Source organism: Scyliorhinus torazame, chromosome 11, assembly GCF_047496885.1.
Source record: "Scyliorhinus torazame isolate Kashiwa2021f chromosome 11, sScyTor2.1, whole genome shotgun sequence".
NCBI lineage: Eukaryota > Metazoa > Chordata > Chondrichthyes > Carcharhiniformes > Scyliorhinidae > Scyliorhinus > Scyliorhinus torazame.
The window spans coordinates 167,577,984-167,591,224 of NC_092717.1; the positions used below are offsets into that span (position 1 = coordinate 167,577,984).

A 13,241-nucleotide genomic window follows, 5' to 3' on the forward strand; every position below is an offset into this window, starting at 1 on the left:
TTGTGTGTGTGTGTGTGTGGTGTGTTGTGTGTGTGTGTGTGTGTGTGTGTGTCCCACGCTGTTAGATAATTTGGACATTCTGAATTCTCCCTCTGTGTACCCGAACAGGCGCCATAATGTGGCGACTAGGGGCTTTTCACAGTAACTTCATTGCAGTGTTAATGTAAGCCTATTTGTGACAATAAAGATTATTATTATATTTCTAGTTTTACATTTGAATGCCTGGACAATATATCCAAATGCATATTTATTTTTGGCAAAAGCCGCATGGAGTACATTATGGACCGTCACTGATTTATGATCCACTAGTTCAGCAATCTTGAGCATACTTTGCTATATGATGTGTACATGCTTGGAATTACTCATACAGAGTACATCATTTATCTGTATTAATAGCCTTGTAGAGAAAACTCTGAATAATTGCAGCTTTTCTTTTTACTACGGGTTATTTAAATTTGTGTTTTAAAACTCTACAGGCCTTATGATAATAATCTTTATTGTCACAAGTCGGCTTACATTAACACTGCAATGAAGTTACTGTGAAAAGCCCCTAGTCACCACACTCCGGCACCTGTTCGGGTACACAGGGAGAATTCAGAATGTCCAATTCACCTAACAAGCACGTCTTTTGAGACTTGTGGGAGGAAACTGGAGCACCTGGAGGAAACCCACGCAGACAAAGGGAGAATGTGCAGACTCCGCACAGACAGTGACCCAAGCTGGGAATCGAACCTGAGTCCCTGGCGCTGTGAAGCAGCAGTGCTAACCACTGTGCTACCGTGTCGCCCTTTTCTCCTAGTTTAAGCGCTGGGAACAATCCATTGATTAACTCTGGTGTTGATCCTACTGAAATGAGCACGATCACCGGCTCATTATAAAGGCTAAAGAGTATGTGGTTGCACCACTATGGAGATATCTTGGGAATCTGCTGGAGAGGAGAGGCCAGGAATATTAATGTGGACTGTAGGAAAGTTGCTTCCAGCATGTTCATCAGCCCTATTATAGGGTAACTGAGAATTTGCCAAGTAGTTCTGAAGTCTTTGGGGTATAGGCCATGGCGAAACCTCTGTGTGAGTCACACAAACTGACTTTTCATGCCTTTCCCACAGCCACATCTCTGATGTGACAGGTTATATTTGGGAGACACAACGGGTCTGATCCAATCATGGAAAGTGCTGAGAAAGCCAGGTCTCAAGGCATCCAGCCTAATGTTCATTCTGTTGTATTCCCTTTGGATTTATGATGGGCTCATGCCAGAAGGGATGCAGAATATTGGTCCTCTGGTTTCCTTCTGTTTTGTTGTATCTCTAATCGACAGCGACCACTTCCTACCTTTAATGGGTCCACTTGTAGTCTTTCTCCACCTGTCAATATTTTTGGCTGTATTATCTAGGCAACTCAAAAAAGAACTTCAGCGTATCCTTCACTGCTAAAATATCTTCCAATTTTAAATCTCTTTGATGCGAGATACTTAATTCCCCTCATAACTCTTAACTTGGGTCAAGTCTGACAACATTTCAATATTACTCCTACACCTCGCTCACAATCCACACATTGTTGTTCCTCTCTATATTTTCTTCAACGAGATTCACAAGATGGCCTCCTGCCCATAATTCATTCATCCCCAGGTTCTCCAGTCTTTCAGTGTAACTCCTTTCCTTCTCCAACCTTCAGGTTTCAAAGCCCAAAGCTTGTCACCATTTGCTGACTGTTTTCATAATTTCTGAGATCTTTTTCTTTTCAACATTAGTGCAATTTGGTCTGGCCAGCTCTTCACGTGGTCTCTCCAATAAAAATAATCTCTTACATGTTTTTAGGTCATGAAAGGATCCATGCTAACGATTAGCTTGGACAACTGGATGGAGTTACCTGGATTGAAATTGAAAGATTGGACCAACAGTAAATGGAGGTATCTGGATTAGTAAAATCTCTAGAATCGCCAAGTAAATCTCTTCAATATATTTATTGCTAAAGATAATTCTGTATGCTTTATAGGCTTTGTCAGCTGTTAACTGTTGTCTTGAAATGTGCAGTTAGTTGAAAGATTCTTTTGGAATCTAAATTCTAAGAATTGACTTCTGCATGTTTCTTCTCTTCAAACATATTAATACAAAAAAAGAGCTACTTTTGACCTAAATTGTTTAAAGTCTGGTGGAACATACATTTTATTTTGAAAGGGGCAAACATTAAATTAGAATACATTTACGCATTGATATATTTTCCTGATGGTCGATGTCATCAGTAGAAAAGCCAGTGCCTGAAAATATTCTATAAGAGTTGGACAATTGTACATCGGAACAGCCAGCTAGCTTGGGTAAACAAATAAAAACAGAAAGTGCTCAAAATTCTCAGTTGGCCTGCCAGAATATGTGGAGAGAGAAACAGAGTTAACGTTTGAAGTCCAACATAATTTCTTCAGGTTCCGAAGATGAGTCTTGTTGGACTCAAAACATTAGCACTGTTTCTTTCACCGCAGCTGCTGCCAGACCTGCTGAATCTTTCGAGTACTTTCTGATATTCTGTGCCTTCCCTCTCCCACTGTGTTAAAGACAAGGATAGGAAATGCTGGCACACCTGGGCCTGGATAAGTGCTTGCGATGGTTCTGTTCAGCAGAGGGGTAGAGCAATCCATTAAAATCAATTCCTATGGAGCCAGTTTTCCCAGGCCTACACATGCTAAACCCCCTGAGCATAGTAAATGCAGAAAATTTGAGTGTGAAACTGAATATACCTATTATGGAGCCTAACCTATTATTTTATCGGCTTAATTGTAATCTAGTGGCCTTAGACACAGGAACAGCAAATTCTTCCCCATACAGCTGGCATGCATAGAGGAAAACTGTTCCCACTGGGGAACCCAAAGGGCAGAGAAAAAGAAGACAGAGGGTTAAAGTGTTCGGCAAAAGAACCAAAGGTGATATGGGGATACAAACTTAAGTGTACTGCCCAAAATTGTGGTGGAGGCAGATTCAATCATGAGGGCATTGGATAAGTTCCTGAAGGGAAAAAAATGCACAGCTACAAAGAATCAGTAAAGGAGTGGAACTCTCTTGAGACTCCTGAATAGTTTGTGCAGAGAGCCAGGACAGGCTTGACAGGCTGTGGCTTCTGTGCAGTAACCATTCTATGATTATATTCTTCTGATGCCGCAGACACTCTGACATTCCTGGAGGGTGGAGATTTTGGGGGACAAAAATCATTTGCCCTGTCTTTTGGGCAGGATTCGCGATTCACAACCCATCCTGGCCAGTTATATTGGAGGTGGGAAGTATGCTAACTTGGCGCTTCCATTTCATTTAGAATCATGATGTGGAGATGCCGGCGTTGGACTGGTTAAAGTCCAACAGGTTTGTTTCGTTGTCACTAGCTTTCGGAGCGCTGCTCCTTCCTCAGGTGAATGAAGAGGTATGTTCCAGAAACATATTTATAGACAAATTCAAAGATGCCAAACAATGCTTGGAATACGACCATTAGCAGGTGATTAAATCTTTACAGATCCAGAGATGGGGTAACCCCAGGTTAAAGAGGTGTGAATTGTATCAAGCCAGGACAGTTGGTAGGATTTTGCAGGCCAGATGGTGGGGGATGAATGTAATGCAACATGAATCCCAGGTCCCGGTTGAGGCCGCACTCATGTGTGCGGAACTTGGCTATAAGTTTCTGCTCTGCGATTCTGCGTTGTCGCGCGTCCTGAAGGCCGCCTTGGAGAACGCTTACCCGGAGATCAGAGGCTGAATGCCCTTGACTGCTGAAGTGTTCCCTGACTGGAAGGGAACATTCCTGCCTGGTGATTGTTGCGCGATGTCCGTTCATTCGTTGTCGCGGCGCCTGCATGGTCTCGCCAATGTACCATGCTTCGGGACATCCTTTCCTGCAGCGTATGAGGTAGACAACGTTGGCCGAGTAGCACGAGTATGTACCGCGTACCTGGTGGGTGGTGTTCTCATGTGTAATAGTGGTATCCATGTCGATGATCTGGCACGTCTTGCAGAGATTGCCATGGCAGGGTTGTGTGGTGTCGTGGTCACTGTTCTGAAGACCTGGTAGTGGGGGTGTGGGGATGACCTTGGCAAGATGTTCATCGTCATCAATGACGTGTTGAAGGCTGTGAAGAAAATGACGTAGTTTCTCCGCTCCGGGGAAGTACTGGACGAGGAAAGGTATTCTGTCGGTTGTGTCCCATGTTTGTCTTCTGAAGAGGTCGGTGCGGTTTTTCGCTGTGGAGCGTTGGAACCGTCGATCGATGAGTCGAGTGCCATATCCCGTTCGTACAAGGGCATCTTTCAACGTCTGTAGATGTCTGTTACGCTCCTCCTCGTCTGAGCAGATCCTGTGTATACGGAGAGCTTGTCCATAGGGGATGGCTTCTTTAATGTGTTTAGAGTGGAAGCTGGAGAAGTGGAGCATCGTGAGGTTATCCGTGGGTTTGCGGTAAAGCGAAGTGCTGAGGTGACCGTCCTTGATGGAGACGAGTGTGTCCAAGAATGCAACTGATTTTGGAGAGTAGTCCATGGTGAGTCTGATGGTTGGATGGAACTTATTAATGTCATTGTGTAGTCGTTTCAGTGATTCTTCGCCGTGGGTCCAAAGGAAAAAAAATGTCATCGATGATTTAGAATCATAGAATGCATACAGCACAAAGGGAGACCATTCAGTTCTTTGAGTCTCTGCCAGGCTCGCTACAGGAGCAATGTAGCTATTCCCACTCCCTAGCCTTTTCCCGGTTCTCTCCCCCACCTTTCCCTTCATATTGCTTTCTCTTTAGGTGCTTATCGAGGTCGCTTTTGAAAGCTACAATTGAATTTGCCTCCATCAGATCCTCAGACAGTGCATTCCAGGTCCTAACCATTTGCTTCCTCATATCACCATGGATTCTTTTACCAGTCATCTTAAATCAGTATCCTCTAGTTCTCAACTCTTCCTCTAATGGGAACATCTATCTAGACTCCCCTGTGATTTTGAACAATTCTGTCAAATCTCCTCTGAATTTTCTCTTTTGTCATTTACATTTTTTTTCCAATTAAGGGCCAATTTAGCATGGCCAATCCACCTACACTGCACATCTTTGGATTGTGGGGGTGAGACCCATGCAGACACGGTGAGAATGTGCAAACTCCACACGGACAGTAACCCAGGATTGCGCCCGGGTCTTCAGCACATGAAGCAGCAGTGCTGCTCTTTTTCTCTTTTCTAAGGATAACTATCAGACAAAGAGTATTTCTATGACTACTTAGATGACGGTCTGAGGAACATTCCAAATGGAAAGAGGCTGTCTATCCTCCTACTTCAACACACATATTGGGGTAGACAGTGACTCATGGCTGCTACGCCTCAGTCATCATGGAGTCAACAAGGTCAATGATAATGGACAACACCTTGTTGATATTTGCACGCTGAATGAACTTTGCACCACCAACCCCTTCTTCCAGGCAGACCTTGCCACAAAGCATCATGGCATCACTGAAGGTCTGGACATTGGTCTGTTCATCACAAGAAGCTCAATCTGTGTGTTCTCCACACTTGCACATACTACAGATGGTGACAGCAGCCACTGTCTTGTCAACAGCAGAGCGAAAGTGCACCCCAATCGTTTCACAGTTCCAATCAAGATGACCCACCATGCATCACCATCCCTCGCACAATGATGCCAAATACCGGCACTTTGATCTGTTGATAGAACAATTGCTACCCATTAAAGGTTTACTGGGAAAGACTGATGCTGGTGTTGATGAAGCTTGCAAGTCATTAAGCTCAATCATCTATGAAACATCAGAAACATTATTTGGGAAATACAGAACCCGCAACAAGGAGTGGGTTGGGTCCTACTCAGCTAAGATGATCTGGATCTTTGATCGATGCAAAATACAAAGCCTACGTGATGCACAGCATAAACCCAATGGCTAAAACACTGAACAAGCTGAAAGTAAGCAACACAGCTGTGTAAAATACAGGGAGATACTGGGCAAATAAACACTGGATCAACTTATGTCAATGAGTAAATGGAGCAATAATTATTTACCTAATCATGAGTGTTCTTACCATTGGAGATTTTTAATATTGTTCTATTCATTTCAGGAAATCCTTTGAAAAGGTTGAGGATAATTAAAATATGACCAAGTATGTTTGATCTCATGCTTTGTTTTACCCACAATGTTTTGAATAAATATTGTTAATCTAACCATCCACGTTATTATTTAGTTAAGAATGTTTGGTTGGATTTTGTACTTAGTGCTTAGTGAACCACTTCTAAATAAGGCTGAATTCCATGTAACATTTGGCTCCAGTAAACAATCAAATACATGGGATCCACATAATGAACTTTGTTCAAATGCAACATGTGTATTAAAGATTTGAACCACAATAATCCTTTATGAATTACTTGTAACAGTTTTTAGACTGTTAAAAAAGCAACTACGAACATTAATGGTGAGGCGACCTGGTTAATCGTATGTATTTACCACAAGTATATTTTTTCTACAGAAACCTAATGAATGACAGAGCAACTCCGGAAGAAATAGCTTCATATTATAAAGACTATGTTAAGGTTATGGGTCTTCAGAAAAACTTTGTTAACAACACTTGGGTCACTTCTGTCTCAAAGTGGCAGCAAGATCAAGAGAATGTAAAGGACAAAAAGAGTGTCAAAAAGGATGTTACCACACAACAGCTGCCTGCTACTGAAAATGAACCAGCTCACAGGCTTTGGGAAGTCAGAGGATATCAGAGAATTGGAGATGGATCACATGTACCTTTTTGCCTTTTCACTGAGAATGTTGTCTTAGCCACTGGCACCTACGATTTACCTGCAAGGTTAGGGGTTGAGGGCGAAGACTTGCCGTTTGTATTTCACAGCATCTCAGCCTTTGAGTCTGCCATCAAAAGCTGCAAAGTCAACCAGTTATCAGATCCTGTTCTCATTGTTGGTGCAGGGCTGACTGCAGCAGATGCGGTATTGTGTGCCTACCACCACAAAATCCCTGTTATTCATACATTCCGAAGAAATGTCACTGATCCGGGCTTGATCTTCAAACAGCTTCCTAAGAAGCTTTATCCAGAATATCACAAGGTTTATCGCAAGATGTGCAAGCAGTCCCATGCCACATCACACCCTAACTACACCAGCTTCCCTGAAAGCTGCATTGTTTCTTTCCAGCCAGATATGAAATGCATTCTTCAGAGTGCCTCAGGAGAGAACATTGCCGTAAATATTTCAATGGCCTTGGTGCTGATAGGTACTTACCCTAATTTATCCTTTCTTAAAGAGCATGGGAAGTACTTAGGAATAGATCCAAGTAAGCCTATCTCGTGTAAGCAAAATCCTATTGAAATTGATCCCTTTACATTTGAGTGTACGAAAGAGGCTAGCTTCTTTGGTATGGGCCCACTAATTGGGGACAATTTTGTCCGCTTTCTTAAAGGTGGAGCTTTGGGCATCACAAGGTGTTTAGTGAAACGCTTGAAGAAAAAGGGACAGTTAATTTCTGAAATACGAAGCGATGAAGGGTAAAGAATCTCAGGATTAATGATGAATTTTGACTGTTCTAATTACATCTAAAAGTCACCAACTTCAGTCCTTAATAATGGTTTCAAGCTACAGATAAGTCAGTGAAGATCCTGATCACACTGTGATAATGGAGTGGAGGAAATAGTTCAGTTACTAGTCAATGTGTACTCAGTAGTAACACTGGCACTTTGCAAAAATTAAAAATGCGCACATTTCTTTCTGCAACAAATGGCAATGAACTTTGCAAACAACCAATGGGGCATGGACAAGTCCATTCAGAATAATCCATTATTAGAACTGCATATCAAAATACAATTAATCTGTGAAAAGAAATGTGCACATAAAAATAATTGCAAAATTAAAATCTCATGTCAGAATTACTTGATGTTTTGACCTTCTGCCCATCTATTTTCTTCCTCCACTTCATTGGATGGCCTATTATTTTCAGTGATAAAATGTTTCTATGTATATTATCCCCATTAGACATTAATAAGATGTGAGCATTTCAATAATTAATTAGCATTTTCAATAACAATTATGCGGTTTAGGAAATGTTCCTAAAGCATCTTAAGATCTTCAAATGTTATGCTTCTCTGATTACATATACATTCCTTCATCTGATGAGAAATTGTGCTGACAATTTAGAATATTTATATTAGAATATTTAAAACGGAGCTGGACATTGCAAGAATATCGCAGAGCGATGTCACCATAAGTGACACCACTGTGCCAGCAAGGAGATGAAAAGCAGTGCCTTTGCTCATATTAAAGCTCTTCGAGGTAATTTTTCAACTTTGCAATTTTACCAAGGGAACCTCACCCACCAACATTGTGTAACAGAAATTCTGATCTATGCTCTATATTTTATTTGTTTGAATAGTTTGGAATTCATGCACACTGCACATTAACATTTCTGATACATACTGTTACTGGAAGAGGGTTTCTGATGGAAGTCCAAAGTTGGAAAATCAATTCTGCGGATTTATAAACACTTTTTTTAGAAAGAAAATCATTTGTGACATTTGGTTAAATCCTGAATATTATTTTATTTATAAAGGTGACAAAGTGTGTGTTTCTGAACGTGCTTTTTCTTTTTTGGTTGAGGACAATTTTGCTGCTTTTGAAGGAATCTTCAGCCCTTTTCAGTTTCTTGAGTTGTCCTGTTCCATACACCAACCTGTCAAGGAACTTGAACCTAGATTGTCAACTTAAGCAAAATCCCAAGCAGAAAAATGGCTGAGCACGATTTGTACTTGCCTACACAGAAGTGGGCTGAGCCCCAGAGTTTCAAGGTGAGCAAAATTAATATAATAAAAGCAATCAATTCACTGACATCAAAAATGCAACTCATTAGGAGCTCACCATTTGGGTGTTGGAAAGTTGAATGCAGATGCAAGATTTAAAGTCTCGCAGTAGCTTATTTTGGTAAGCAGAGCGAAAACTTTCATTTTCAACGGCTGTGAAAGGTTTCCCAAGAAGGTACACAAAAGGATCATTATTCCTGCCCAGGAATGATTATGTTTTCATAAAGATGAGAGCACCAATCATTCATAGGGATTGGGCATTATGGGTTCACTTATTTAGACTAGGCACATAAGAACAGCTACGCAAAGGTAGAAAACCTGAAGATCTCAGCAGCCGAGCTGTGTGTGCTCACAGACCAAAGTAAAAGGCTGGATCACATGACACACTTCCCTTCTCGTGATGTTGTGCTGCTATCCTTTAAAGTAATATAACAACCCCTTTTCTTGTTAAAGATACGTCTCCCCACTTCCAAAGAAGTATAATTACTTACAATACATGTTCATCTGTAGTTACAATTACATAAATGTATAGAACTGATAAATCTAGAAGTCTTTAAAGCACACACAGATAATCTGCTAGTACACGCAAAGCTTGTAATGGTAACCTTGTCTGGAGGTTTTGTTAAATAAAAATGTTTCCAATTAAGGGGCTGGATCTGTCTACATTGAGAATTGGAATTCATAGAATCCCTACAAAGCATAAGGAGGCCGTTCGGCCCATCGAATATGCACCGACCCTCTGAAGGAGCACCTTACCTAGGCCCACATACATTCCCAGCCCTGTAACACCGCCTAACCTTTGGACACTAAGGGACAATTTTGCATGGCCAATCCAAATAACCTGCATATCTTTATAAAATTTTTTATTGAAGGCATTTTAAATATATACACAATCACTAAAATACAAAAGCCAACCACGGCAACAGGTAACACAAATCCCCCCCACCATACCCCCCAACAACAGCTCCACTCATCTCGCTGCCACCATGGTACCTGCCTCCCTTTTCTGACGAATCAATACTCGTTAAACAGCTTCCACCTCAAGGTGAACCCCTCCTCCACCCCTTGAATGGCAAACTTAATTTTTTCCAAATGTAGGGGGCTGGATTCTCCGTCCCGCCACGCCACATTTCCGTTTCATCCCACCAGCGGGATGCTCCGTTATGCCTGCCGGGTCAATGGGGTTTGCCATTGTGGGGCTGCCCAAGCTGTCGGGAAACCCTGGGCTGCCAGCAAAATGGAGCATCCCGCCAGTGGAGAATCCAGCCCAGGAACTTTGCCAAATCGCTCACCCACACCTTCGATGGCTCTGAACCCCACCAACACAACAAAATCCGTCTCCGGGCAATCGGAGGTAATGACCAATGGGCGGCATGGTAGCACTGTTGCTTCACAGTGCTAGGGTCTCAGGTTCAATTCCCGACTTGGGTCACTGTCTGTGTGGAGTCTGCATGTTCTCCCTGTGTCTGCGTGGGTTTCCTCCTGGTGCTCTGGTTTCCTCCCACAAGTCCTGAAAGATGTGCTGTTAGGTAATTTGGACATTCTGAATTCTCCCTGCATGTACCCGAACAGGCACCGGAATGTGGCGCCTCGGAGCTGTTCACAGTAACTTCATTGCAGTGTTAATGTAAGCCTACTTGTGACAATAAAGATTATTTTTTTAAAAATGATTTAAGATGTCGGTCTCTTTCCCCTCTGCACTCCCGGATCCTCTGCCACTCCAAATATTGCCGCCTCCAGACTCGGAGCTTCCTCTACCCCGACAATCTTTGAAATCACGTCCAACATTCCCTTCCAAAACCCCCTCAACCTCGGACACGCCCAAAACATATGTACATGGTTCGCCAGCCCCCCTCTTTGGACTTGGGAGGAAACCAGAGCACCCAGAGGAAATCCACACAGAGGGGACTGCAAACTCCACACATTCGCCCAAGGCTGGAATTGAACCTGGGTCCTGGCGTTGTGAGGCAGCAGTGCTAAGCACTGCGCCACCATGCTGCCCCTTCAGTTCCTTCAGTTAGATCTAGGGTAATGAGAACAGGCAGTTTGATCGATATTCTAATATCACACATAACCCCAGTAAATTAGATTGTTACCATGATGATATTTCAAGGTGCATCAAATAAACTGAAAATAGCACTTTGAGTCTGCGCAAAGGTGTTTTATATATTATGCAATTGTCAAATAATGGACTTCGTAGCAAAATCGTGGATGATGACGATGAAGTCAATGTTAAATTAAATTTTGGACTAATGACGGGTAGGAACTACATGTGGAATCAGTACTTCTTGTGCTGACTTGGGAGATGCTCTTGACGTGCCTCGTACTTCTTGACAAAGACTTCCATGTAATTGTTCATACCCAACCAATAGACTGTCTCTTGCCAGTCTTCTCATCCACACATTTGCAAGTAATGAAGTTGTTGAAGAATATCAGGTTGCATATATACGAGTATAATGACCTGCCTAATGACTGCCTGGGAGATTTCCAGCTCATCCCGGTAAGGGCAAAATAGACTCATGTTCTTGGATATTCTGAATTGAATCAAGCAATCCTACAATGATGGCTTCCACAGTTTCTGTAATGTGAAATCTTTTGTTGTTTCTTCCACAGTTGTGTTGCGCAAAATGTACCGAATCTTGGGCGTCATTCTCCGATCCCCCAGAGGGTCGGAGAATGGCCGTTGGCCGCCGTGAATCCCGCCCCCTCCGGTTGCCGAAGTCTCTGAAGGGAGAAAAGTCGGCGGGGCGTTAATGGCGCCGCTGCCGTCGGAGAATGGCACGGGTCTGCGCAAGGCAGCCGATTTTCGGCCTGCCGATATTCTCCCTTCCGGATGGGCCGAAGTCCCGTCGACGTGATGACCGTTCACGTCGACGTAAATTAAACCTCCTTTTCATCGGCGTGACCCTGTGCTCCAGGTTCACGCCGACCAGCGTGGAGGTGAGTGACGGCCTGGGGGGTTGGCTCTGGGCAGGCGATGGCGTGGCCGCAGTCTGAATGTGTGAGGAGAGGTGTGTCTCGGGATGTGTGAGTGTGTGTGCGGCGGGGGGGGGGGGGGGGGGGGGGGGTGGTTAGAGTGGGCTGGGCTCCGGGGGAGTGCCGGGAGGGGGGTCTGTGCCGGGGAGGAGGTTGGGGGGGTCCGTGCCGGGGAGGAGGTTGGGGGGGGTGCATGCCGGGGAGGAGGTTGGGGGGGGGTCCGTGCGGGGAGGGGGATGGGGGGTCCGTGCCGGGGAGGAGGTTGGGGTCCGTGCCGGGGAGGAGGTTAGGGGAGTCCGTGCCGGGGAGGAGGTTGGGGGGGGGGGTCCGTGCCGGGGAGGGGGATGGGGGGTCTGAGGGGGATGGGGGGTCCGTGCCGGGGAGGAGGTTGGGGTCCGTACCGGGGAGGAGGTTGGGGGGGGGGTCCATGCCGGGGAGGAGGTTGGGGGGGTCCGTGCCGGGGAGGAGGTTGGGGGGGGTCCGTGCCGGGGAGGAGGTTGGGGGGGGGGGTCCGTGCCGGGGAGGAGGTTGGGGGGGTCCGTGCCGGGGAGGGGGATGGGGGGTCCGAGGGGGATGGGGGGTCCGTGCCGGGGAGGAGGTTGGGGTCCGTGCCGGGGAGGATGTTGGGGGGGTCCGTACCGGGGAGGAGGTTGGGGGGGGGTCCGTGCCGGGGAGGAGGTTGGGGGGGTCAGTGCCGGGGAGGAGGTTGGGGGGGGGGTCCGTGCCGGGGAGGAGGTTGGGGGGGGTCCGTGCCGGGGAGGGGCATGGGGGGTCCGTGCCGGGAAGGAGTTTGGGGTCCGTGCCGGGGAGGAGGTTGGGGGGGTCCGTGCCGGGGAGGAGGTTGGGGGGGGGTCCGTGCCGGGGAGGGAGATAGGGGGTCCGTGCCGGGGAGGAGGTTGAGGTCGGTGCCGGGGAGGAGGTTGGGGGGTTCCGTGCCAGGGAGGAGGTTGGGGGGGGGGTCCGTGCCGGGGAGGGGGATGGGGGGTCCGTGCCGGGGAGGGGGATGCGAGGGCAAGTGAGTTGGTCCACCTGGCCAGGTACCAGCCTCCAACAGTTGGACCCATGCGGTCCATGCCACCTGGCTGGGGGGAGGAGGGGATATGGGCAATGATGACATGTCGTCGTTCCCCCCCCCCCCACCAGGCCGTCATGTTTTCCGATCATCCAGCGATGTTGGCCGCCGTGGCGGCAGCCGCTAATGTCCATGTTGCCCTGGATGAGGAGGAGGAGGAGGAGCGTGCCAGATAGGCGGCGCAGGCTGCCGCAGAGGGACAGGCGGCAGCCGCCCAGGCTGGAGGGACACCTGACCGACAGGACGAGGAGGGGGAGGAGGACGTCGCGGCCCCACGGTAACGGAGGCACCCGAGGGCGCCCCGTGTGTACCAGCCCAGGCAGTCATACCAGGACCTCACGGACCGGGAATGCAGGAGGAGACTTCGGATGAGGCGGGAAACCGT

The 13,241-nt window shown here is 46.2% G+C and overlaps 1 protein-coding gene across 13 annotated transcripts in view; it reads left to right on the forward strand.

Annotated features, from left to right (window-relative positions):
- Nucleotides 1-10,475, forward strand: part of osgin2 (oxidative stress induced growth inhibitor family member 2) — an 80,687-nt gene extending 70,212 nt beyond the window's left edge. For 12 of the 13 annotated variants that reach the window (XM_072467972.1, XM_072467968.1, XM_072467966.1 and 9 more), the window contains 2 exons: nt 1,818-1,909; nt 6,481-10,475. In XM_072467972.1, coding sequence (XP_072324073.1) covers nt 1,818-1,909; nt 6,481-7,507 — 1,119 coding nt within the window. In that variant the 3' untranslated portion in view covers nt 7,508-10,475. The remainder of the gene's footprint in view (nt 1-1,817; nt 1,910-6,480) is intronic. The other variant, XM_072467978.1, reaches the window with a different exon arrangement.
- The last annotated feature ends 2,766 nt before the right edge of the window (nt 10,476-13,241 follow it).